We start from the raw sequence: 27,184 nt of genomic DNA on the forward strand, positions 1-27,184 counted from the left end.
CATTTAAACCTTAAGGAGGTTGTGTACCATTTGGAACTTCGCTGGAGCGGAAACAAATCATGGTAATTTTTAATTATGTAAAAATTTAAATATATTAAAAGTTGAGAGAAGAGTTTAATGAACTCCCATGTACCTATTACTTAACTTTCAACAGATATGTACCAGCATTTTGCAGAATTATTTTCATCTATTCTTCACTCCCTGGCGCACACACACACACACACTTTGTAAAAATTTCCTAGGGTTTTAATTTTAAAAATCATATTTTCAATATTCATTTCTCTAACAGTTGAGAACATTTTTCTTTATATAACCACAATTCCATTATCATACCTTACAAAATTAGTAATAATTCCTTAATATTATCTAATACCTAGTCCATATTCAAATATTCTTGATTGTCTAAAAATGTCACCTTCATTTGGTTAAGTATTTAAACATAATGCATTTTTTTGAAGTCCTCTACATATGATGACTGAGATTTGTTTAATAACTCCATAGGTTAGTAATTTACAGCCAGGGATCAACTCAAGTGTGGGATTATTTGACTTGTGAGAGCAGGGAATTTAGCTATCATAAAGATTTTGAGGTAAATACGTAAAGGCCAGTGACAGGTCTTTTTTTCCCTACTAGGTTAATGACCTTCTCTGGAATGCAGATTCCACTGTGCTTGCAGTTTGGCTGGAAGACCTTCAGAGGGAAGAAAATTCCACTCTAAAAACCTATGGTAAGACAGCTCTAGTATCTCAGCCTTCTGCCCCATAAAATGTAATTGAAAGTAGTAGGCCATGGAGTTTCCTTTATCCCTTTCACTTAGTCTTGTAATGGAATCAAAGATAACTGAGGTGGGTAGGTAGAGATGAGGGAGTGGTTAGCTTTTGATGGGATGGATTTCAGTTATGTATCAGGCAGGGTCTCTAGAGAAATAGAATCAGGGTAAGCTGGCTGGTTGGAAACAGTGAAGAGTTGATGTTGCAATCTTGAGTCCAAAATCTGTGGGACAGGCCCACAGTCTGGAAACTCGGACAAGATTCTCTGTTACAGTCTTGAGGCAAAATTCCGTTTTCTCTGGGAGGCCTTAGTTTTTGCTCTTAAGGCACTTTGAACTCTTTGGATGAGATCTATCCACATTATGGAGGATAGTCTGCTGTACTTTAAGTCATCTGATTATAAAGGTTAATCACATCCACAGAATACCTTCCCAGCAACATCTAGACTAGTGTTTGATCAAACAACTAGATACCATAACCTAGCCAAGTTGACATGTAAACTAACCATCACAAGTCATCAGTGCTTTCTCTTCATGGTACCACTGTAGCAAATCAAAATGCTAGCCAAAGGAATACTGTGGAAGTGAAAGAGAAATGAGATTAGATATAAGTAAGAATCTTCTGTAGCTTTTAAATTGCAAATCAAATTGTAAATATGTATTTTTCAGTGTATATGTAATATGTGAAAGCATTAGAAAATAAAGATGGGAAGAAGAAAAGTTCTTCTGTAATTCTGTCACTCAGTAATAATCACTATTTAAAGTTTCTTGTCTTCCAGATTTTATGTATACATCTCAGTATAGCTATGATCTCATTTTTGTTAAATATGTAGGTATGATACCTGCAGTTTTGTAACTTGCTTTTACAGTGTGTCACAAACTACTTCCATTTCAGATATCTATCTGTGTCATTTTAAATTGCTGTATATTCATTTATGCTACAGTTTATTAAATCTTATGTTGTTAGACATTTAAAGTTTTGTAATTTTTCACTGTCATCAATAGCAGTGCACTGAACATTTTTTTCATAAATCTTTTCATTTGCTTGATTATTTTCTTTCAAACTTTTTAATCAATAGAACTTTAACTGAAATGTTATTGAGAAGCTCATTCATTCGTTTATTCATTCAACACAATAGTTCTCAACCCTGGCTGCACCTTTAGGGAAAAAAAAAATGCTACCAATGTCTTATTTCAGAGTTGCTCTCAGTGTGTCATAATGGGAACTACACATCAGTATTAAATTTAAAAAAAAGGTTCCAGGTGACTTTTTTTGGTAAACATTGACATTTATTTATTTATTTTATTTTAATTTTATTTATTTATTTATTTTTGGCTGTGTTGGGTCTTCGTTGCTGTGCGCGGACTGTCTCTAGTTGCGGTGAGCAGGGGCTACTCTTCCTTGTGCTGCGCGGGCTTCTCATTGCGGTGGCTTCTCTTGTTGTGGAGCACGGGCTCTAGGCGCACAGGCTTCAGTAGTTGTGGCGCACGGGCTCAGTAGTTGTGGCTCGCAGGCCCTAGAGCACAGGCTCAGTAGTTGTGGCGCACAGGCTTAGTTGCTCCACGGCATGTGGGATCTTCCCAGACTAGGGCTCGAACCCATGTCCCCTGCATTGGCAGGCGGATTCTTAACCACTGCGCCACCAGAGAAGTCCCCAGGTGATTTTTTAATGTGTAGCCAGAGTTGAGAACCACTGATTAACCAGGTGTTAACGGCTGGCCCTGTGATATGCTCAGGATAAAAGTGTAGCTGCAAGAACAGCCACAGCGTCTGTCCTCACAGAGCATGAGCATGTAGTCTAACTTAACCCAGAGCTAGGTCAAAGTATTGCAGTAGCCTCGTTCGAGAACTAGGTTGGATTTGCTGTGATTGCTGAGTTAAGAATTAGTGATCAGGGAGATGTTTAAAGAAAAGAAATTCCTTAATATAATTAAAATCTTCATTTATGTGTGTCATCTGTTTAACAGAGGTTGGCTTTGACATGATTAGGTCTTTTTTTTCTAGCTTTATTGAGATATAATTGACATGTAACGTGTACATTCAGGAGCTACAATGTGATGATTTGATACATGCATGCACTGTGAAATGTTTACCACAATAAGGTTGATAAACTCATCCTTCACTTCACATAACTACCATTTTTGTCGTTCTGGTGAGAACTTTTTTTTGGCTGCATTGGGTCTTCGTTGCTGCGCGCGGGCTTTCTCTAGTTGCGGCGAGCAGGAGCTACTCTTCATTGTGGTGCACGGGCTTCTCATTGCGGTGGCTTCTCTTGTTGCGGAGCACAGGCTCTAGAGCGCAGGCTCAGTAGCTGTGGCGCACGGGCTTAGTTGCTCCACTTGCCTCCATGCAAGCTTCAGTAGTCGTGGCACACAGTCTCAGTAGTTGTGGCACATGGGCTCAGTAGTTGTGGCTCGTGGGCTCTAGAGCGCAGGCTCAGTAGTTGTGGCGCACGGGCTTAGTTGCTCCGCGGCATGTGGGATCTTCCCAGACCAGGGCTGGAACCCGTGTCCCCTGCATTGGCAGGCGGATTCTTAACCACTGCACCACCAGGGAAGCCTGGTGAGAACATTTTAAATCTACTCTTGTAGCAACTTTCAAGTATACAATACAGTATTGTTAACTGTAGTCACCATGCTATACATTAGATCTCTGGAACTTATAACTGAAGGTTTGTACTCTTTGACCAACTTCTTCCTATTTCCTGCGCTCTACAGGTTTTGGTCTTGTTCTTTTAAGGGTAATTGCATGCTAATCTCCCTTGGACATAACTGCATGCAAAACACCTGGAAGAAAATAATAAGCGTCTTAAGTGTAATACAACATAGTGATGCTTGTCTAGTGCTCTTGGATTGGGTGTTTTAATACTTTTAATCTAATTGCCAAATTTCTTCTTTCTAAGTCTTTATGAAAAAAAACAACTCACTAAAGCACTGTCCTATGGTAGGAGCCTTCCATCATCATGATCATAAAGTTTGAAGGTAGAGGCAGAAATGAACACACGTGCTTCTGACCTTATTGATGCTTAATATTTTATCCTCCTGAAAAACTATACTTTAACAATTGTTGTTAATATTATTATCTTAATGAAGAGGCTGAGCAGAAATGGTCATTTGAAAAAGAAAAGGGTGTCCTCATCCCTCTCTAGCAAGTGGTATGAAGTCTGGTCCTCTGGCCCCTGCCTCTGATGGCCTTCTTTTCATTTTCCCCTGCAGTTCAGCTCTGGACTGTTGGAAACTATCACTGGTATCTCAAGCAAAGCCTGCCCTTCAGCACCTGTGGGAAGAGCAAGATTGTGTCTCTGATGTGGGACCCGGTGACCCCGTACCGGCTGCATGTTCTCTGTCAAGGCTGGCATTACCTCTGCTATGACTGGCACTGGACGACTGACCGGAGCTCAGGAGAGAATTTAAGTGACATGGCAAATGTAGCTGTTGTTGATGGAAGTAAGGAGCTGGAGAGTGTGTCTGTGGGCCTGCAAGGGGCCTGAGCCAGGAGCCTGCAGATGTGGTAGTTTGACTAAAACTGCAGGATTTTTACTTGATTGATTATTCTGGTTGTTTGGTTTGTTTTTACTTGTTTTGGTTTCGATTGGATGGGAACGCCCTTAGGTGAGGCATGTACTCCCCTGAGAACCATAGTCTCTCCTCTCCCCCTGCCTCCCTCAACTCCCTTTTCTACTACAGCCATGGCCTTTACACATTTACTTGTCTGGGCTTTGAAGACATTGACATTTCTGACCCTGGGTGGAGAGGAAGACAACAGTAGGCTTCTGGCATTGGTGTGTCAGCCTTTTCTTTGTGCCCTGACATAGGATTACGTTGACCCTCACACCACTCCATTGTGTTGCTTTGTTTTTTGGTATATATTTAATATATATATATATATAATTTGCTTGCTAATTATATACCTTTCCAGTATCTTCAGTTTAAGTCACAGACATCTGCCTAGTACTCGGATTGGATTGGTGTTTTTTAATTAGGTTGAGGGTTTTTGTTTAGTGAGGGGAAAGAAACTAGGGAAAGTCAGTCTTTCCCGAATAGACAGTTTATTTATTGCTGATGACCTAAAGGAAAACTTGCTTCTAAGATTGTAACATGAGTTGATGTACTAATTTATGTTCTATGTAGTGATCATAATACTGATTTTACAATCATATGTTCTATATAGAGGACTTAAGCACATATGCCTTATTACCAGATCCATGCACAGGGAAGTGCTTTAAGGATTTTGGTTTATTCTGGCTTGGTTGCAGGCCCAGGTTTAAAGCTAGAACTCTGACCTTTTGGCCTGCTTGCCCTAGTCCCTGGCACCTGAAACTCCAAGCCCCAAGATGGACTGCTATAGGCCTGGAGGTGACAATAGCCAGATATAGACAGAGCTCTGACACTTACTTTCCTCCTCTACACTGTATTTAAGCTTATTCATGATAAAAACACCAACAATTACTTTTAAGAATCGCTGTATATTTTCTACCACCATTATTAGTGGTACTGTGCTGTTCAGATGCCTTGTTTTACAAATTGAACATCCATGTGTCTCATCCTCTTTCTCTCTCGCATGCAGACAGGGTATTGGTGACAGTCTTCCGGCAGAGTGTGGTTCCACCTCCCATGTGCACCTACCGACTGCTGCTCCCACACCCTGTAAATCAAATCATGTTCTCGGCACACCCTAAAAAGAGCAATGACCTCGCTGTCCTAGATGCCAGTAACCAGATTTCTGTTTATAAATGTGGTATGTTCAAAAACTGTTATCAGGATGTTCTGAATCAAATCTCCTACACAAAAGCAAATTATAGTTTGGTGTTGCGTTAGCTCTAGGGCTTCCAAAATTTTTGAAGGTTATAATTAATATCATTCTTACTGTGATGTTTAATTGACTTGCAGGGTTTTTTGTGTGTTTGTGGGAGGGGTTCAATCCTACTCTGGCTAATAAGAACAATTCTTTTTGCTTTATTGAATTTGAAGGGTTAGTTATTTAAGAATAATTCTCAACCCTAGAAAGAACGTAGTATCTCATTACGTCCTTAACATTGCCATTGCACATATTTTCAGTTGATCTCACAGCTTTCCTAGGAGCTGTGTCAGAGGTGGAGTTTTTCTGTTTTATAGATGAGGGAACAGCATGCCAGAGGGTTTGCAGTCTGCTTGAGCAAGAAAGGACAAGGACCTCTGCTTAGGTGTTTTAGTGTCTAATCTAGTTGTCCTTCCACAGTCCCATTGCTGTCAGTTTCTAGTTGCTTTCCTGATGTACTTGAAGAACCTGAAATTTGTGAATTCTATGGTTGTATCGTAAGTTATACTGTCACATGGCAGTGGTAGCCTTGTTTTCAAATAAGTTTTGAATTCTCAGCCTGAAAGGTAGGCAGAAATTTAATTTAAGAAAGAGGTTGAGATGTGGTTATTTTCTAGATTGCTTTATTTGTAAAGCGGATTACCTTCTAGAACCCATTAAATGCAGAACCCCATGTCCTTAGTATCAGGAAAAATGTTTGTAGTTTACTATGATAGTATTTGCATTTTTTTTTCCCTAGGTGATAGTCCAAGCATAGACTCTACAGTGAAGCTGGGAGCCGTGGGTGGAAATGGATTTAACGTTTCTCTTAGAACACCTCATCTGGACAAGAGATACACGTAGGTTGTTCTTAGTTGCCTTGGACCTCTGGGCACGGAGGCAGCCAGCATTTAGTCCTCAATTCAGCCAGCTGTTATTATCTTATCCTGTGCCTGTTGCTCGGTGGAACAAGAAGTAGATACAACACCTGGGCCCTGGTTTTTCAGCCTGGTTGGAGAAGTCAGTTACCTATATATCTGAATATCATATATGCTGATGGGTGGCAATGGAGCATAAGTCTTAGGCTGACTTAGAACCCATTCTCCCAACATCCGTGGGGGGATTTTCAACAGGGAAAATCCCATGGGAAAGATGGAGATGCAGATGGTAGAGCAGAGTGCATTTGCTTACCCAAATGAGGATACGTACATTGTTAATGCGCGGCTGACCTAATGCAGTCTCTAGTTTGTCTCATCCTACAATGCGGAACTTTTGGTTGCTGTGTTTTGAGGCTCTCAAGTTGGAAATCAGAATACATTTTCCTGTTGAAACAGTACTACAAACAGTTGGATATAATTGAATACCTCAGGTGCACTATAGGCATTGTAAAATGACCCAGAAGCCAAATTATTAATTATAAGTCCATTTCTGTGAGAACCCAGAATTTGATTCTCTTCTATTTAATAAGCCCATGTTCTTAACTAACGCCGTACTTTGCCTCCTGGGAGCATTTATTTCTAAATTAATGGGACTAATGAGCAAATAACTGAATATAACAAATAATATGTTTCTTAAATGCCAATATATGCAATATATTTAATAAATGAATATATTTCCTACCTGTGTATGATTTGGGAGCTGTCTATATAATGCAGAGTAGTTCTTCAAAGAGCATGTACATGGATTATTTCATTTCACAGACTTGAAAGTTTAGAGGGCAGATTTAAGGCAAACTAGAAAGCATGAGGCAATTGAGAATATAGTTTCATTTTTTTAAAAATTGTGAGGATAGCTGTAAGTCATTTAGAGAAGATTTCATGAAGGGCATAAATAACTTACCTTGAACCTTGAAAAAGAGATAGGTTTAGGATTGCCAAAGAAGGATTGAGAATGTTGGGTGTGGTGGGCAGAAGAGTGTCAGTGAGAACCCGAGGCAGGAATGCTCCTGCGTGGGGCTGAATGCAGTGAAGAGACTGAGTCCAGGGAGAGCTGGTTGAGTAGGAAGGTCAGACTAGTGACTCGGCTTCTTCAGTGGGTGCTGAGGATCTGCTGCTTGAGCTGAAAGGCAGGAAGGAGCCATTGTGAGTTCCTGCGTGAAGCAGTAAAAACAGGCCCTCCTCCAGTGTCTAAATGCTACAGGAGGAAGGCATTAGCGGCAAAGAAGTCATCTCCCAAACTAATTAGTCATTTTGATATGAGATGCTTAGGAAAGGATCCATTCAACTGAGACCTAAATATCTGCTGGAGCCTGGTTTGAATGCTGGTAAATGGTAACAGTGGAAGACTGCTGGGGTTTATTAGTGTAGGGTCTGGGGCAGTCAGTTTTTCTTGTGTAGTCAGTTTCTTGAAATGTTCTCTTCAAATCTAAAGATCTCAGAGTATAAGATACTTAATTTTAAATACTAGAAAAACGTATTCGTAAGCCAGCCAAACATTATTTTTGGATTTTCTAGTATTGGGCATTACCTCAGGTTTTGTCTCTCCAAATAATTAGTAGTTGACTATATATAAAGTGGCTCATTCTTCATTCAGGAAAATCTCGGTGATGTTAAAGTTTTATTCATGTTTTGAAAATTCTTCGATGTTTAAAACAGAATTCAGTTTGAGAACAGTGAAGATGAAGAAGTAAACCCGCTGAAGCTCAGCCTTCTCACCTGGGTTCAGGAAGACGTTTTCCTGGCTGTGAGCTACAGTCAGTCCAGCCCACAGTCCGTCATTCACCATCTGACTGTGGCCCCTTCTGAGACGGACGACGAGCAGGGGCAGCTCAATATCAGGTATGCCAGCAATTCGCTGTATTCCACGTGTTAATAAGCAGATAGAATTAGGCTTCTTTTATGAGCATGGGACTTTTTTTTTTTTTACTTCCACTGAGCAGCGTTGAGGGGCAGTGGCTTCCTTTTTAGACATACTTAGCAAGAGGGTTAAGTCTAGTTTTTAGTCATGTCAAAATATAGACTAAAATACATCAAGAAGTGGTGAAAAATAGCACAAATGCCAATAGATGAGGGAAAACATTTTTAAGGTGTGTTAAAAATTTTCATGTAGCTTATATTCCATCAGAGTAATTATTAGCCTATGAGAATTAGCCACTCTAATTACCCTTGTTAGTTATTAAAATCGATTATGAGATCTATATATATGCACTTCATTTTGATTTAGTGACTTCAGAATACTTCTTCTGGCCTCCTATACATTTTGTTTGGCACTTGATTGCATTTATTACTAGAAAGCCTCTTCTGTTTTTCTTTGCTAAAATTTCATAGCTCCCTGGCCCTGAGTTTCATTTTGATTCCTGACTGCATCTTTGTCACGTAACAGGTTTCATTAATGAAAGTTGTTTTCCGTATCGCAAGCCCTATTGTGCACCGCATAGCGTTGTGTGGACAGCTCCGAGAAGTCCTCAGGTTTCCAGTGTCAAAACTCGGCACCTTAGGCGTACATTGATAGTAATCCCCAGATTCACATGTAATTAAAGTTCTGCTGGTTAGCTTTAAATTCTGAAAACCGTTGTTGCAAAATTAGGAACCTTTCTTTATTGTATACATGAAGCATATTCCAAATGCAGTCATTAACTTCTAATCTTTGAATGATAATGCTTCATATTTTTAAAAAAATATTTATTTATTTATGATTTATTTTGGCTGCGCCAGGTCTTAGTTGCGGCACGCAGGATCTTTTTTAGTTGTGGCATGCGGGATCTAGTTCCCCAACCAGGGATCGAACCCGGGCTCCCTGCATTGGGAGCGCGGAGTCTTAACTGCTGGCCCACCAGGGAAGTCCCAATAATGCTTCATATTTTAAAAGGTTTTGTGAATACGTCTGGATGCAGAATATGTTCTAGCTGCATGCAGACTTAACAGGGGCTTCCTTTGGAAAACAGAGCAATTTACATTAGAAATGCCTAAATTATGCATGTTTCTACTACTTCAAATTTGAAATTTTTTATCATTATCTTGTAAAAGGTAAATGCCGTCATCTCATTTGCTGTAAAGGAAGTGAGAAGTCATTTAAAATATATTTCTGCTGCTTTGACTTTTGTTTCTCAAAAAAAACTACTTTGTTCATGCAAAATGTTAATGTCTTTGACGAATATATAGTCCCCCAATCAGCTTATAGCTTACATTTACTATAGCTTGTGCTTTGTAAAAGGTACTCTTTTAAGTGCTTTTCCTATATTAACTCACTTATTTCTCACAACACCTCTCTGAAGTATGTACTGTTGGCACCCTCATTTTACAGCTGAGACAGCTGAGGCACAGAGCACTTTAAGTAACTTGCCTGAGATAACGCAGGTGGAGCCAGGATCCAGTCCCAGAGTCTCTTCCCTTAACTTCTCAGATAACTTATCCTCCCCAAATTTGTGGCATTTTGGGGTTTTTTGTAGGTTTGTTTAAAACTCTTTGAATAAATGTTAGCATTGGCACCATTTGCTTTTATCGTACCTCTTCTACTTCCTTTAAGACATGTCTACTCTTGGTTCATTGACTCAGGAAAAAATATAATGGCAATAACAGATTCCCCTTTTCCCATTAAGGGAGACCCACAGATTTCTATGAATGAATATAATAGCAGTATAGGTATTAAGTGTGCTCACTTTCCTACAGATTCACTGCTTTATTTAATGCAGTAAATTGAAATAAGTTGCAATAAGTTATATAAAGTTGCTGCCAGAATAGGAGTGATGACTTCACAATGTAGACACCTACTTATTGACATTGTGGAAAATAATGTCATGTGACAGGTAATTGCTTTACCTGGGCTTGCACTTGCAATAGTTTATCTATTAGTGTATATATACATATGTGTGTGCATTTATTATGTTTATGTTATATTGAAATAGGCAGCGCAGCACCAAAGGAAAATTGCTTCTTTTTCTGTTTTGCAAAATCAATGAAATGTCACTACTTTTGAGAAAAAGTCCGTTCACGCCTTCTTCACTTCCTTTTTTTTTTTACTCTTGTCAGTTCATCTGTGACAGTGGATGGGGTCATAATCAGTCTGTGTTGCAACTCCAAGACCAAGTCAGTAGCACTGCAGTTGGCTGGTGGTCAGATACTTAAGTACCTTTGGGGTGAGTATCAAAATGTTAGGAAAGCATGTTTATGACTTACGTAGATATTTAATTCTTGAGCACATATACTTGTATCTTATCAGTGTTGCGGTGATTATTAGGTCTTTTAACTACCCTGAAAAACCCTCATCTATAGAGTGGAATTAGCAGGTGTGTTCTCCCTGTATTTTCTCTTGTAATGAACTGGAGTACTTTACTGAGTTTCCAAAACACATTTGGAAAGTGATTTGAATTGCATGTTAAGTATTTTAGCAAGTGTTAATGTAACAGGTTTTTTTTTACAAAGAGCAGATAAGCTCTTAGTAAACCTCATCTGCCAATCCTGCAGAATCACCCTCTCTGGCTGTTGAACCATGGAAGAACCCTGGTGGATTTCCTGTTCGATTTCCTTATCCGTGCACACAGACCGAACTGGCCATGGTTGGAGGAGAGGTAAGTAAACACAAGGCAGAAAAACTTACCACTTAGAGCAGTGACCCAGGAACTGATAGCATTAAGTAGAAAGAGTGTGTGCTTTGGAGGTGGACCTGAGTGTCCACTGAATCTCAAGGCAACAATGAGAAGTTACTCACTCTCAACAATGAGAAGTTTCCTGAGCCTCAGCCTCTAAATCTCTGAAATGGGATTAAGAGATTGCATGTAGTAGTTAGTTGATTCCTTTCCTTGGAAGTATAAATTCAAAAATAGAAAAATGCAATTGGCAGACTTTTATCCCCATTTGTACAAAACATTCAAAGTTAGTTTTATAAGTAACTTTTGGGGACAACAGAAATGTAATCTTAAAACTAGTATTCAGTAGGTTATCATTCATCAAATATTAGAATGCCTATAATTGTGGCAGGTGGTAGGATACAGTGGTTACAAAACCAAACAGCTGACTAATTCCTGCCCTTCTGGAATTTTTAATCTATCAATACGGGTATGGCTGTCCCTTCTGATAGGAGAATGAAGTAAATGAGCAGGGTGTAATGGTAGAGAATAGAGAAGTGTTTGAGGCTAGTTAGAGGATGGTAGCTGTGAGGATGGGGAGACCAACTTTTGGTGGTCTGGGAAAGCCTCTAGGAGGTGGTGGTGTATGTGCTGAGATGTGAAGAAAAAGAAAGCTCTATCTCTGAGAAAGGGAGAGTCTTCCAGGGAGGAGGAACTATCCATACTGTGAGCTTAGAAGAGCTCAGCTTATTCAAGGAACCTAGTGGAAGCAATGGCTAGACCTTAGTGATAGGCCATGGGAAAGAGTGTGGCTTTGCTCATTTAACATAGATTGGAAATTGATGATTTTAATCAGGGAGTAGTGTGATGGGCTTCATGGTTTGAAAGGTTATTCTGGCTGCCCAGTAGAGAGCAGGTTGAAAGGGAGGAGAGTGGAAGTGGCTGTGAGTGGAGGCAGTGAGGGGCCAAAAGGTGATACGTTTGAGACATGCGTAGGAGATAGAAATGGCAGGGCTTGCTGATGCACTGGATGGCGTCATAGCACACCTTGCACTGGACCAGCCACATCTTAGGCATCTTCAGTCCCCATTACAAGGACCTAGATGTGAAATCATAGGGCAGTGGAACCATGTAATAGAAAAGTTTGGTTTAACTAGTTTGGTTAGAATTGTTTGTAATTTCATATTTTATTTCTTCGCAGGAATGTGTCCTTGGTCTGACTGATAGATGTCGCTTTTTCATCAATGACACTGAGGTATCAAGGCTTGTTCTGACACTGGATCTTTTTCAGTCTTGGCTCCAAGTAATACAGCTAACTCTCCCCTTTGCCTCCCTGACCTTTTGTAGGTTGCTTCAAATATCACATCATTTGCAGTATATGATGAGTTTTTATTGTTGACGACTCATTCCCATACTTGCCAGTGTTTTTGCCTTAGAGATGCGTCATTGAAAAGTAAGTTTTCAGTGTATAAAATAGAAAATAGTCCCTGTTCTAATATCATTTGTCCTTTGAAATCTTGATGACTTAAGATTGTTGCATACTTTGGCTTTTTATCATGGAGTCCTAGACTGGAGAAAACTTTTCAAGTTCATTTACTTAGCCCCTAATCTCAACATGATATCTCAGTTGAATCACTCCACACCAGTTAGCAAAGAGAGGGGGGTCCTTCCTTAAGCAGCACATCCTAAGGTAAACAAACAATTTTCAGGAAATTTTTTAATATAACTAATATTTTACTTTGAATTACCATGTAGGTACCAAACTGGCAATATGCTCAATCTTCTTTGTAATCTTCCTTTTCTCACTGTGGCAACCCTCCATTATATATCTGAAGGACTCCATCTCATGGTTCGTAGGAAATCGGCCGCATTTTTTTCTGTGTTCCATGCCCCCCCACCCAGTGTGTATGTGTGCACATGCATACAATTTTCTTATGAAAAAAAAAGCCCACTTATTTTCTTTGCTTCTATTGATAACTTGGAAACAGGGAATCTTTCACTGATACGATCGTTGCTTTATCAGTACACTAAGAGAGAAGGTGCCCAATCCTCCCTGTGTTTTCCATATCAGCTGAGAAGTTGTGTATGGGCATGTGCATGAGGGCTCTGTGAGAGAGCACAAAATTCTGGGATAAGATTGTTTATTAGAGGGGCTAATGGTCTTGAGGCTGAGTGAGAGAGCAGTGCAGCTTAGTTGTTAATTGCTTCCTTCTACTTTGGATAACATGCAGTTTCAGCTGCAGTTAATGGAGAGTGGCTTGTCCTGACAGTGATTCTTAAGGCTTAGCCTATGGTGTCTTTAGCATTACAGGCAGGTCTGAGCAGCAGCCATGTGTCTAATGGGGAATCTCTGCGGAAGGTGGAGAGGGGTTCACGCATTGTCACTGTTGTGCCCCAGGACACAAAGCTTATATTACAGGTAAGCTGAGTTTTCAGGCTATGTTTCTGATAGTCATTTGACAGTAAATACCAACAGAATTCTTGTGGATTATATTTTAAGCTGTCTTATCATTTGTATTAATTTATTATAAGCCTTTCCTTGCTAAGTTCTCTGTTAGCTTTATACAAAGGAGTGTTAATACAGGCTCTGCCCAGTAAGGCTAAGAGAGAAACTTCTCTTAAAAGTCAAAATAAATTTTGAGCACAACTAAATTTTGCCAAAAGTATGCTCATTTTACAGTGCTGTGTTAGTTCTCTAAGAAGAGTTAGGTAAAGTGGTATATCCTGGGTATTTAATTTTTTTCTACTTAGTTAAAAATGTTATTGATTTGATTTATTTATTTTAAGATGCCAAGGGGAAACTTAGAAGTTGTTCATCATCGAGCCCTGGTTTTAGCTCAAATTCGGAAGTGGTTGGACAAGTAAGTACCATGTATATGATTAGTTAGCTTATTGTTATGACTTATGTGTGAAGATAGCAAGTATTCCATTAAGATTTTTAAAACTGAAAGGTCTTTCAATCTTTCATTACATATATCTTCCATCAGATTCTCAGAGGCTCTCTTTTTCTCACACTTTGATTCTTATATTGTATGGTATAATAGACATTCCTAGCAGAAGGAATCATGAGGCTCATTGTACGAAACAGGGCTTCCTAGCCTAAGGGGAACGATATAGGCTTTAGATGGCCTGTGAACCCAGGGAATTTTTGCACCATCCTGTGTCTATGTGTATTTGTCTGGGCAGAAGGCCCAAGGCTTTCAGCAGACTTATAAAAAGGCCTATGACCCAAAAATGCCTGAGCCACTGTTGTGAAGGAAATGATCCATTGTTTGAATCTCTGAATTTAGGGGAAACTTTATATTGGAAAGATGTTTACTAACATTTTGTTAAAAAAGAAAGTAGCTCTAAGTTCCATAATGATTTTCTTGTGTGCATATGTGTGGATGTAGTCCTCAACCGGCCATGATGACTAAATCACACCTTTTAGGAAGGTAAATGAACCTGGTACCTGATTTTTTTCATTCTGTGATTTCAGAGTAGAAATCCAGTAGTAGTTGGGCTATAGTCTTAATTTTAACTGGTTTATATCATTATGAAAATATGCTGAGTCCAGGGAGCTTAGTTTTTGTGAAATGCCCTCTCTGTCCCTTTTCTGTCTCTTCACAGACTAATGTTTAAAGAAGCATTTGAATGCATGAGAAAACTGAGAATTAATCTCAATCTGATTCATGATCATAACCCTAAGGTAACATTCTAAATCTGATGTTTATCATAGCTTACCTTAGGTTTGAACTAATATGATCTGAACTAAAATGTTTTATCCTTTTTTTATTCTTTTCTTGGGTAGGTGTTTCTTGAAAATGTGGAAACCTTCATAAGACAGATAGATTCTGTAAATCATATTAATTTGTTTTTCACAGAATTGAAGTAAGTATTTTGAATAATTCATGAGTATCATATGCATAATTTTCTCTCTTCTGGTTAAGGAAATCGGACAGGTAAATAGAGGAGAAAAATTACTTTTCAATATATTTTTTTTAATCTCTAACTCTTAGATGCCACATGTGCTGGATTTTCAGTATTTTCCCTTTTTAAAACTAAGACTTTAAAAGATGTCAGTTAGAATTATTATTTGACTTTAATTTTAGGTGTACATAAAAAACTATTAATTGAAATAAATGGTGTCTTTTTCTGCAATGACTTTTTTCTAACTTTTTAATGAAAAATTTTAAACATACAGAAAAGTTGAGAAAATTGTCCAGTGAGCATCCTGTACCACCACCTAAATTCTGCAGTTCATATTTTCCTGTATTTGCTTTATCACTATTTACCATCTGTCCATCCACCATTCTTTTTTTTTTTCCTAATGCACTTTTTTTTAAATTAATTTATTTTTGGCTGCATTGGGTCTTCGTTGCTATGAGTGGGCTTTCTCTAGTTGCAGCGAGCGGGGGCTGCTCTTCGCTGTGGTGCGCAGGCTTCTCATTGCAGTGGCTTCTTTTGTTGCAGAGCACAGGCTCTAGGCGTGCGGGCTTCAGTAGTTGCGGCATGTGGGCTCAGTAGTTGTGGCTCACGGGCTCTAGAGCACAGGCTCAGTAGTTGTGGCTCACGGGCTCTAGAGCGCAGGCTCAGAAGTTGTGGTACACGGGCTTAGTTGCTCCGCGGCATGTGGGATCTTCCCAGACCAGGGCTCAAACCCGCATCCCCTGCATTGGCAGGCGGATTCTTAACCACTGCGCCACCAAGGAAGTCCCCACCATTCATCTTTACTTTAGACAAATTTCGAGGTAATTATAGGCATTGGTCCACTTTACCTGTCAGTACGTCACCTTGCATAACATTAACTAGAGCATATTCTTTGTGTACAGGGTCCCCCTGCATGTCAAATTTATATATAACGAAATGCACAGATTATAAGTCTACCATTCACTGAGTTTTGACAAATGTATACTTCCATGTAATCTTGACCCCTATCAAGATAGAGAACATTTCCTTCATCTCAGAAAGTTCCCCCAAATCCCTTCTCATTTATTCTTTGTCCCCACCCTCTTGGCAACTGCTTTTTTGAGGTTTTCACTGTAGATCAGTTTTGCCTGTTCAAGAACTTTATATAAATGAATCATATAGTATACTATCTTGAGATTCATCCATGTTTTTGCATGTATCACTAGTTTATTCTTTTTTATTGCTGAGTAGTATGCCATAGTGTAAATATACTGCAGTTTATTTCTTCATTCTCCTGTGGGTGGACACCTGGACTGTACCCAGTTTGGGGCTATATGAATGTAACATCTGTAAACATTAACGTACAAGTCTTCTGTGGACATGTTTCCATTTCTCAGCAAGTTTTTCCATTCTTCACCATATATGAATATTTTTAGAATTAAACTGTCTTCCAAAAGCCATTTTTTATTTACTATCTCATCAGCACTCCAACATATATGTTAGTAGTTTGATAGCTGGGACATGTGTTCAGTTAGTGACCTCGTAATACACACTTGTTCTTAGGGAAGAAGATGTTACAAAAACCATGTACCCTCCACCAGTTACCAGCACTGTCCAGCTGTCCAGCGATCCTGATGGGAAAAAGGTAGACCTTATCTGCGATGCTATGAGAGCAGCCATGGAGAACATAGATCCTCACAAGTACGTGTGCCGTCGTTAGTTGGCATCTTTTGAGTAACAGAAGTGTGTAGTTGTTTTTCTTCAGCTTGCTCATCTTTCTTATATTGGTGTACTTCACTTATTACTTCAGGTACTGCCTATCAATACTCACCTCTCATGTGAAAAAAACAACCCCAGAACTGGAAATTGTGCTGCAGAAGGTACACGAGCTTCAAGGTAGAGACATGTTGAGTGTGTGTGTATCGGGGCCTCAACTGACATCGGGTCTTCGGTCTTCTGGAGATCACACAGACCAGGACCAGGGTTACATCACTGATTTAGCGTGTGGCTTTTTGGTCTCCATTTTAAGACCTGGGTCCATTTCTTTGAATGCTGCCCTGTAAAGCTTGTACAAAAGAGTCAAAAGAATATATTCATCTGGTGTCCAGTTCCGCCAGGAAAACATATTACTTTGTCTTTTTAGTTATGTTGCTAGGTGTGTGGGTTTTTTCCCCAAATGGTTTTGTTCTGTTTTGTTTTCTTACACACTGACAGGAAGTGCTGCACCTGCTCCTGATGCTGTGAGTGCTGAAGAGGCCCTGAAGTATTTGCTGCTTCTTGTAGATGTTAATAAGTTATATGATCATTCTCTTGGGACCTATGACTTTGATTTGGTCCTCATGGTAGCTGAGAAGTCACAGAAGGTATGTGGAGTTCCTACTTAGATATATTTCTCATTTTTGTTCATGCGAACGTGGTGGTGTGAAACAGTGCTCCTGACGGTGCAGTGTTTGGTCTGATGTTAAGGCTGTGAGGACAGGCCTCGAGGCAGATCTGTGAGTCTCCAGGGCCCATGCTTCCAAGCTCATTCTCTGTCGCTGTTCTGGGCTTACCAAAGTGTTTTGATTGCTAGGTTGAGCAATCGAAATAAAATTATTGGGTTATTTTTAAGCTTATAGGCATAAGTGTGAACAAATTCTTCTCTTATAAAGGAAATATAATAAATGATTCATATTCCAGTCCAGTTCTATCATGTAGCTTCTTTTTCCAGTGGAAATTGGGAACCTGGAGAATATGCCCATATGTTAAGGGATTTTTACCAAAAGTGGTTTTATGTAGTTTGGTTTTATATGTAATTGATATATTAATACACTACATATTTTAAAAATGATGTAGCTTTTGTTTCATGGCTATAATTATTATATGTTTATTTTTATAAGTAATATAATCACAAGCAATAAAATTATCCTTTAAAAAAATTTTTTTTTAATTTTTAGGATCCCAAAGAATACCTTCCATTTCTAAATACACTTAAGAAAATGGAAACGAATTATCAGCGGTTCACTATAGACAAACATTTGAAACGGTATGACAAAGCCATTGGCCACCTCAGCAAATGTGGTAAGTGTGAGGGTTAGTATGTTTATTTCTACTTAAAATATTCTTTGGAACTGGGGAGGGTATAAATTGTAATCAAATGTTAGACAGACTGATTTCAATTTCCACATCTGAAAATGTTAACAATTACGTACGCGCACCTTATTTTTATCATGTGTTTTGAAAAGCTGAGGGTAAAGCAAATGTCTTTGAATGAACGGGAGGAGCTCCATAGCTCAGAAGATAGAGCAGATGCTTTTGAGTCAGTAGTGATCATCCTCGAAATTCACTTCAGTGTCTTAAAATCAAAATTGGTTGATGATTCACTCTTCTCTGGTGTTTGCAGACACCTGAAGGAAACCCAGCTTGTCTGAGTTGAGTGGCCATGCCTACTGGCGGTGCCCTGACACAGTTTTGATTGGCAGTGATATGGAGTCGAAGCGGCACGATGCCGGGTGTTCTGCTTCACCCCATCCCTGACCAGTACTGGAGCCTCAGGCTTCAGCAGTTATGACTCTTTCCTAAGGGCTGAGACGGGGACAAGGAAGAGTCACCTGGGGTGCTTGTTAAGCATTCAGCTTCTGGCTTCCTTGGAGGATCTGGTTCAGCTGGGCTGGGATGGGACTCAGGCATGTGTATGGTTAATAAGCTCCCCAGGTGATTCTTACTAAGGAGGCTGAGCAAACACTGGGCTGGATGGTCATTCATCAGGGGTAGTGTAAGATTCCTTTTAAGTAGAACTCTGGTTCCAATTGGTGCTTCTCATACCTCAGAATCTGCAGTGGTGCTCAATAAAGCTCACACTCCTGCATTCCCGTTCTCTAGATACTCTAATTATGCAGGTCTTAAAAAGGTCCCTTGTTGATTTTATGTAGGGACCATTGGTAGAAATGAAATCCATTATGCTTCCCAAGTCTCAAGCTTGTGTGTGTATGATTCTTATTCCTGTAGGACCGGAGTACTTCCCAGAATGCTTAAACTTAATAAAAGATAAAAACTTGTATAACGAAGCTCTGAAGTTATATCCACCAAGCTCGCAGCAGTACAAGGTGTGTAGCATGTGAAATGAGGCTCTCCTGATTTTGCTTTGTGCTTTAGTTGGAAAAGGATGAGGCTCCTGAGTCCCTGACACTGTCCTTGGTTTCAAGGTTTATTATCTTCAGACTAATTAGCCTCATCTTGAACTTCTTATCTGGGAGAAAGGCCCTGACCTGTTCCTGTTCTGAAGAACTTGCCCAGGCCAGAAACCCAGGCGTTGTCTCTGGATCCTCCTCGGGAATACCATGGCAGCTTCCATCCTGCCCCTCCTCCAGCCCAACCTCACGATCGTCCTGAATAGTGCTGATCTTTCCCATATATTTCTGCATAAAGTTTGGTTTGTTTGTTTGAACAAACATCTGTTTAGCTTTTCTCATATGCAGATACTTTGCTTATCCGCTAAACGTATTATAATTCTTACAACAACCTGTTAGGTGTTGTGCACAACTTTCGAATGAGGAACCACCTTGCCTGAGGCCCTGGGACGTGAGGGGGTCGACCTGGGATATGGAGCCCGTGCCATCATCACCACCATTTTCAGTTTGTCCACTAATTGCACACGTCTTCTGTGATCTGGCCCCTGCCTGCTTCTTTAGCATCATCTGCCTCTGCCAGCCCTCTACCTCCCCTTCCTTTAGCCCTCCTGTCCTTCTAAACTCTCGGGTCTCCTCTGCCAGAAAGCCGTTCCTGGCTGAGGTGCCAAACACTGAGCTCCCAGAGCACCTTGATCTTACCTTGGGGATGGCATTTATCAATCTGCTATTTACTGATTTGTTGCCCCACCAGGCTGTGGGTTTCCTTAAGGGCAGGGACCCCGTGTTACGTCCCTCTGTTTCCCTGCCTAATACTGAGCCTGGGGAATAGAGAATTTGGCCAAAGCCTGCCTCTTTGCTCTCATTTGCCTTATCTGTTCCTCTCCTGTGCTCTCTGTGCTTCAGTCATACCAGCCTTCTTGTTATTCTTTCCTGTGCGTTCCATACCCATTCCTGCCCGATGGCCATGGTGCTTTCTGTGCTCTTGGCGTGGAATACTGTCCCATAACTCTTCACATGGCTTCTTCTCCTCACAGCCCTCTGAAATAGCACTCCCATCGCTCTGTCCCTTTACCAGTATCTGCCATTATGCTGTCGACCATAGTGTGTTTGTAAGTCCATACTCTTTCACCACAAGAGCAGGAACTTGGGAGTGGTTCTTGTTACTGTTTTTGTTTGTTTGTTTGTTTTTGCTTTGTTTGGCTTTATTTTTTGCTTTGCTGTGTTACTCCCACTGCCCTGAATAGTACTCCGTAATTTTTGTTGGATGAATACATGGCACATCCTCAGTAAGGTTTTGAATGGAAGAAAGATTGAATTCACTGGTCATCCACAGGAGTTTTCTAAGTCATTCCAGGGAGTTTCAAGTATAATGACCAAGGCAGCCTACCTTGGAGATTTTAAAAACAGTTATCACCTCTCCTCACCAGCCCTTTGTCTCTTCCTGTCCTAGGACATCAGCATTGCTTACGGGGAACACCTACTGCAGGAGCACCTCTGTGAGCCAGCAGGGCTCGTGTTTGCCCGCTGTGGTGCCCACGAGAAAGCTCTCAATGCCTTTCTGGCTTGTGGCAGTTGGCAGCAAGCTCTCTGTGTGGCAGCCCAGCTTCACTTGACCAAAGACCAGCTGGCTGGCCTGGGCAGAACTCTGGCAGGTAAACACGCCATTAGGTTCTCCCAGATAACTTCTCTAATGGCCTTTTGTCTCTGTGGTTTTGTTTGGCAGTTTTGCAGACACGTGTCAGGCGGCAGCACACCTTGGTGCACTGTCATGTGCACCGGTGAAGGTTAGTTTGGAATGGCTTATTAGGTGGAGTAAAAGCTGAACTGCTACGAGAGTTCCCCAAATACAGTGGCACAATAAAGAAAGCAGTTTACTTGTTTCTCTCATGGCACTGACAAGTCCTCCCGTGGTGTGGATCTGCCATCTCTTAGGCAGAGAGTTGAAGGTGGATTTTCTCCACATCTGTATTCCAGTCCTCGGGAAGGGGAAAAGCTGGAATCGTGAGAGAACACTCAAAGTTGGAAATGACCTAGCTAACACTTTTCTCTACCTCATTCACCAAACTCACATTTGACAGGTACACCTAGTACAGTGTAGCTGGGTAGCAATGTGCCCTGCGAGAATGTAAAGATGAATTTTGGGGTGGGACTGTTCAAATATAGACAGTAGATCATTGGAAACCATAATAGCAATGTTCAGAAATGAAGCCAAATGTATAAGCAGTGTGAAAGCAAAGGCAGTTTAGCTGTATCAGGATCTAGGGATTGCCTGAACCGGAGGTGAGGTTATTCCACAGTCTGATTTCTCAGAGTGGAGTGGCATTCCCAGAGTGCCTGGGAGAAGAGACGGGTGGGGCTCTGGCCCTCTCAGCCATGCTTGAAGTGAGTGAGTGGCTGGTATATTTTCCCCCTACCTTTTCAAGAGTCTTGTAAATATTGTTATGATCTCCCCATAAAGAGCAGTCCTGAAAAAAAATCCAAACTATATCCTGTTAAATGTAGATACATATTCTCTTTAGTAATTTCACATTGTTTTTTTTTCCTTTGGGATTATAAAAATGTGTGAGATTATCACTTTTCTTTTTTTGGCATTTTCTGGTTATTAGATCTGTGGACTCTTCTATAAGCCCTTTCAATTTCCAAGCTGAACTCTTTTTACAAGTATCGAGAAGTCCTTATTTGAGTCTTATTAACTCTTCATTCTGGCTCTGTTGATACTTCTGCTCTAGAAACTTGTTATTTGTAGTTTAAAGTTTCTAGTTCTGTTCTTGGTGTCTGTTATCTTCTCTTACATTCTTTTCAACTCTTAGCTTGCTGTTTGTCATGCCTTATAATGGAGTGCACCTAGTTCTCCCAGATGCTTAGCAGAAAAAGGTGGAGAAGACAGTGGTCAAAGATTTTTGAGAAATGTTACAAGGTGGAGTCACTTCATGTGTACATTTAACTTAGGCAGTTTACACAAGTCACCAAAAGAAAGAAAAGATAGCTATTTAAACAGTGGAGGTGACTCTTCCTGGTTTTGTCAGTGATAATATGCCCTGGAGTTAGCATGAAATGGGAGACGTGACTCTGCCAGCCCCTTAGTTAACTCTGGGTTCTGTGTGCCTCTCATAGTGTAATTATCTCAACTGGTTTGAGAATGAGTCTCAGATCTGAAGATACTGCAAGACCCCTGACATAAGCCAACTACCCCCACCTAGTGCTCAACCAAAGAAACAGCAGCCTCTTCCTATTAGAGGAAAAAATGGATTAGTGAGAGATGCTAGGTCAGTTTCCCATATGTGTGCGTTTACAAACGCACATTTTTCATGACTGATTTTGACTATATGTGATTTTCACATCCCATGCTGAATTTTGATTGTAACTGCCATTTAAGATAGGACCCCATGGTATTCCTGCCTGTCTCTCTCATAGAAATTCACAAAGTATATAGTTTGATACACAATAAAGACATATTAATGAAGCATTTCAGCAAAAGAACGCTTATCTCTATCTTACCCAGTGCTTCACAAACGTAATTGACCTGAGAATGGTGTCTTGGTCCTGCCTTTTATGATCCTTTGAACAGTCTTGGGGAACACTCTGGAAAATGCTATTTTAAAGCAGTTCACTTTGAATGTATGCTCTGTAGAGCTCAATCTCCAATTTGTAGGAGACCATTTTGATTTAAATAGTACCACCAGAAACCGTGTCAACTTGAGTTTTGGGAATACCGTTCTTAGTAAGCCGACTGTGCTCAGATGCTTATTGTCTTTGCAGGAAAGCTAGCTGAGCAGAGGAAGCACGGCGACGCAGCCACAGTTTTGGAACAGTACGCCCAGGTAAACTCAGTGCCTCCCGTCCACACCCCCTCCCCACCCCCAATCAACAAGCAAGGGCTTCCCACTCGTACCTTAGTGATCATGAAACTTAAAGGAACTGTGGGTATTTAGGAAATCCAGAGATAGTATTTCCCCTGAGGGTCTCCCATCTTGCTGACTTGACTTGGAAATCTAAATTCAGTATATCTCTAAGTAATTACACTTGCTGTGAGGTAGAATACCAAAGAACTCTATTATAATATGCACTAGTGGCTTGACCTTGGTAGAAAGTATAAATTAAATCTGAAGGAAGTTATACCTTTTATATTAACTTGCCAAAGTAGAAACGATGAGAAAAGACCATTCTCAACCAAAGTGATGGAGCGTTACACCCTTTTTTGGCTTTCATTCCCGTTCTTTCGGTTGGAAATGTCTCTTTTACCTCAGGCAGCTTGATGGGTTCCAATTTTCCACCAGATTATAAAGATAAGTACCTATACCAGCTTTTGATAGAATTCTAGGATTTATTATGAAAATAATAAAGCCTATGCACTGTCACAGACTTAACAGGACACAGGTACACAATTAATACCAGGGATTCCTGCCTTCTAGGGTTTTGGCCTTTGATGAGAAAGTATTTGTTACAGTTGTCACTAGTGGGCACATCTGCATAACAAAATTGTGCTTTTAAAATACTTCATTGTCTGTTATGTAATAAGAGTGAGTGAAAGAAGGTAACTAAAATGTGATATCATTAGATCCTGGAAAGAAAGTATGTTGGGTGATTGAGCTGAAAACATGAAGATATATCCTACCTAAGATGGTTAATTAAATGGATAAGATGCCTGCTTTTGATTTCTAACATTTCTTTTTGATTCTTTCTTAGAATTTCCAACTCTCTGCTTACATGACCCATCTGTTCTTGCACGTTGTCTGTTTTTTCCATTAGAGGTGTTATCATATTTATTGTACTGATTTTAAGTTCCCAGCCTCACAATCTCAACATCCCTGCCATATCAGAGTCGTGTTCTGATGCTTGCTCTGACTCTTCAAACTGTTTTTTAATCCCTTTTGTATGCCTTGTAATTTTCTGTCAAAAGCCTAATGTGTGTGATATACTGGGAAAAGCAAATTTGATAAATAGGTCTTTAATGATATGGTGATGAGGCTGGGGGTTGGGTAGGAGAAGTGTTCTGTAGTCATGTGATTAGCTGGCAGTCTTTAAGTGATCATGTACCTCAACTGTGAACTTCACCAGTGCTTCTCAGTTTTTTTTCACTCCTTAGGTAGGACAGGAAGGTTAGAGGGGGCTGGAAGTTGGGTATTTCCGTGCCTCCACATTGGTTAGGCCCTGGTAAAACCTACTTCGATTAGGCTCTGCCAAAATCATTTGCATGCAGGTCTTGTTAAGAAGATCAGTATTTTCAAATGTCTGCTTTTCCCTTGCCCCTGCTAGAAGTACGTAGTCACCATGAGAAGTTCTGGTAGGGCTCCTGGAGGTAAAAACTCACAAAAGTGTAGGAATCTCCCTAAGTATGGACCCCTATAGAGTTTTGAACTCTTGACCTTGTGTACAGTGAGTGATATCAGCTGGAGAAATTCAGTCTTTCACCCTAAGTGTGATGTTTGCTAGCTTTTTTGGGAGTTTAATAGGTGTGAGAAACTGGGAGGGCTGTTGTTGGAGTTGGCAAACTATAGCCTGTGGGCCAAATCTCGTTGGCCACCTGTTTTGTAAATAGTTTTATTGGAACATAGCCCCACCATTTGTTTACCCATTGTCTGTGGTTGCTTTTGCACTTAAAACCACAGAGTTGAAGAGTTGTGACAGAGACAGTCTGGAAGAAAGTCCCAGAAAGCCTAAAATATTAACTCTCTAGCCTTTTACAGAAAAAATTTGCCAATCCTAGCTCACTTGTGTTGAGGAAATTCCCTTTTATTTCTGGTTCTGAGAGTTTTTATCATGAACGGATATTGAATTTTGCTGACTGCCTCTTAAACTAAGATGTTTTCTGTTTTGTTTTTAGACCAGTGATAGGGTGAATTGTATTGACGTTTTTTCTTTTTTTTAATTGAAGGATAATAGTTTATTTACAATGTTGTGTTAATTTCTGCTATACAGCAAAGTGATTCAGCTGTACATATATATACATTCGTTTTTATATATTATTTTCCATTATGGTTTATCATAGGATACTGAATATATACTTCTCTGGGCTATACAGTAGGACCTTGTTGTTTATCCATTCCATATGTGATAGCTTACATCTGCTCACCCCAATCTCCCACTCCATCCCTCCCCCACCCTCTTCCCCCTTGGAAATAAGTCTGTTCTCTATGAGTGAGTCTGTTTCTGTTTCGTACATAGGTTCATTTGTGTCATATTTTAGACTCCACATATAAGTGACATCATGTGGTATTTGTCTTTCAGACTTTCTTCACTTAGTATGATAATCTCTTGTTGCTGCAAATACCATTGTTCTTTTATATGGCTGAGTACCATTCCATTGTATATATGTACCACATCTTTATCCATTCATCAGTTGATGGACATTAAGACTGTTTCCATGTCCTGGCTATTGTGAATAGTGCTGCTATGAACATAGGGGTACATGTATCTTTTTGGATTACAGTCTTGTCTGGATATATGTCCAGGAGTGGGATTGCTGGCTTATATGGTAATTCTATTTTTAGTTTTCTGAGGAACCTTCATACTGTTTTCCATAGCAGCCGCACCAACTTACATTCCCACCAGTGGTGTAGGAGGGTTCCCTTTTCTCCACATCCTCTCCAGCATTTGTTATTTTATAGTTTTTAATGATGGCTATTCTGACCTGTGTGAGGTGGTACCTTATTGTAGTTTTGATTTGCATTTCTCTAATAATGAATGATGTTGAGCATCTTTCCATGTGCCTATTGGCCATCCGTATGTCTTCTTTAGAGAAATGTCTATTTATGTCTAATGCCCATTTTTTGATTGGGTTGTTTGTTTTTTTGTTGTTGAGTTGTATGAGCTGTTTATATATTTTGGAAATTAAGCCCTTGTCCGTCGCATCATTTGCAAATATTTTCTGCCATTCCATGGGTTGTTTTTTCGTTTTGTTTAGGGTTTCCTTTGCTGTGCAAAAGCTTATAAGTTTGACAGGGTCCCATTTGTTTATTTTTGTTTTTATTTCCATTGCCTTCGAAGAGTGACCTAAGAAAACATTGGTACGATTTATGTCAGAGAATGTTTTGCCTGGGATCTCTTCTAGGAGTTTTATGGTGTCGTGTCTTATGTTTAAGTCTTTAAGCCGTTTTGAGGTTATTTTGTGTAGGGTGTGTTTCAACTTCATCAATGTACATGTGGCTGTCCAACTTTTCTGACACCACTTGCTAAAGAGACTTTTTCACATTATATATTTTTTACTTTTTTGTCGAAGATTAATTGACGGTAGTTGTGTGTATTTATTTCTGGGCTATGTATTCCGTTCCATTGATCCATTTGTCTGTTTTTGTGCCAATACCATGCTGATTTCATTTCTGTAGTATGTCTGAAGTCTGAGAAGGTTATGCCTCCTGCTTTGTTCTTTTTCCTCAGGATTGCTTTGGCAATTCTGGATCTTTTGTGGTTCCATATAAATTTTGCGATTATTTGTTCTAGTTCTGTGAAAGATGTCATGGGTCATTTGATAGGGATTGCATTAAATATGTAGATTGCTTTCAGTAGTATGGCCTTTTTTTTTTTTTAATTTTATTTATTTATTTATTTATTTATTTATGGCTGTGTTGGGTCTTCATTTCTGTGCGAGGGCTTTCTCTAGTTGTGGCAAGTGGGGGCCACTCTTCATCGCGGTGCGCGGGCCTCTCACTATCGCGGCCTCTCTTGTTGCGGAGCACAGGCTCCAGACGCGCAGGCTCAGTAGTTGTGGCTCACGGGCCTAGTTGCTCCGCGGCATGTGGGATCTTCCCAGCCCAGGGCTCGAACCCGTGTCCCCTGCATTGGCAGGCAGATTCTCAACCACTGCGCCACCAGGGAAACCCCTGGCCATTTTAACAATACTAATTCTTTCAATCCAAGAGCATGGGATTTCTTTCCATATCTTTGAGTCATCTTCAGTTATCTTTCTTAATGTTTTATAGTTCTTAGCATATAAGTGTTTCACCTCCTTGGTCAGGTTTATTCCAAAGTATTTTATTTTGGGGACTGTGATTTTGAAAGGTATTGGTTTTTTACATTTTCTTTCTGATATTTCATTGTTAGTGTAAAGAAATGCAGCTGATTTCTGTATGTTAATCTTGTATCCTGCTACCTTGCTGAATTCGTTTATCAGTTCTAGTAGTTTTTGTGGGGTGTATTTA

General features: G+C 40.0%; 1 protein-coding gene and 1 long non-coding RNA gene across 3 annotated transcripts in view; one reads left to right on the forward strand and one right to left on the reverse strand.

Annotated features, from left to right (window-relative positions):
• ELP1 (elongator acetyltransferase complex subunit 1) overlaps nucleotides 1-27,184 on the forward strand; it is a 66,639-nt gene that overhangs the window by 15,568 nt on the left and 23,887 nt on the right. Inside the window, exons 10-29 of the mRNA XM_082403763.1 lie at nucleotides 634-727; nucleotides 3,986-4,216; nucleotides 5,337-5,507; nucleotides 6,307-6,406; nucleotides 8,141-8,323; nucleotides 10,514-10,620; nucleotides 10,949-11,052; nucleotides 12,251-12,304; nucleotides 12,397-12,502; nucleotides 13,353-13,468; nucleotides 13,837-13,910; nucleotides 14,659-14,737; nucleotides 14,840-14,919; nucleotides 16,501-16,638; nucleotides 16,748-16,833; nucleotides 17,152-17,300; nucleotides 17,874-17,997; nucleotides 18,925-19,022; nucleotides 20,497-20,698; nucleotides 22,806-22,867. Coding sequence (XP_082259889.1) covers nucleotides 634-727; nucleotides 3,986-4,216; nucleotides 5,337-5,507; nucleotides 6,307-6,406; nucleotides 8,141-8,323; nucleotides 10,514-10,620; nucleotides 10,949-11,052; nucleotides 12,251-12,304; nucleotides 12,397-12,502; nucleotides 13,353-13,468; nucleotides 13,837-13,910; nucleotides 14,659-14,737; nucleotides 14,840-14,919; nucleotides 16,501-16,638; nucleotides 16,748-16,833; nucleotides 17,152-17,300; nucleotides 17,874-17,997; nucleotides 18,925-19,022; nucleotides 20,497-20,698; nucleotides 22,806-22,867 — 2,358 coding nt within the window. The remainder of the gene's footprint in view (nucleotides 1-633; nucleotides 728-3,985; nucleotides 4,217-5,336; nucleotides 5,508-6,306; nucleotides 6,407-8,140; nucleotides 8,324-10,513; nucleotides 10,621-10,948; nucleotides 11,053-12,250; nucleotides 12,305-12,396; nucleotides 12,503-13,352; nucleotides 13,469-13,836; nucleotides 13,911-14,658; nucleotides 14,738-14,839; nucleotides 14,920-16,500; nucleotides 16,639-16,747; nucleotides 16,834-17,151; nucleotides 17,301-17,873; nucleotides 17,998-18,924; nucleotides 19,023-20,496; nucleotides 20,699-22,805; nucleotides 22,868-27,184) is intronic.
• Nucleotides 735-27,184, reverse strand: part of LOC309634290 — a 66,842-nt gene continuing 40,392 nt past the window's right edge. Inside the window, exons 7-9 of one of the 2 annotated variants that reach the window (XR_014247925.1) lie at nucleotides 7,386-7,604; nucleotides 2,907-3,556; nucleotides 735-1,345 (exon numbers count right to left, since the gene is read on the reverse strand). This is a non-coding gene — a long non-coding RNA (uncharacterized lncRNA). Of the gene's footprint in view, nucleotides 3,557-7,385; nucleotides 7,605-27,184 lie in introns of both variants that reach the window. The other variant, XR_014247924.1, reaches the window with a different exon arrangement.

This window comes from Balaenoptera borealis (genome assembly GCF_965194805.1).
Source record: "Balaenoptera borealis genome assembly, chromosome: 8".
Lineage (NCBI taxonomy): Eukaryota > Metazoa > Chordata > Mammalia > Artiodactyla > Balaenopteridae > Balaenoptera > Balaenoptera borealis.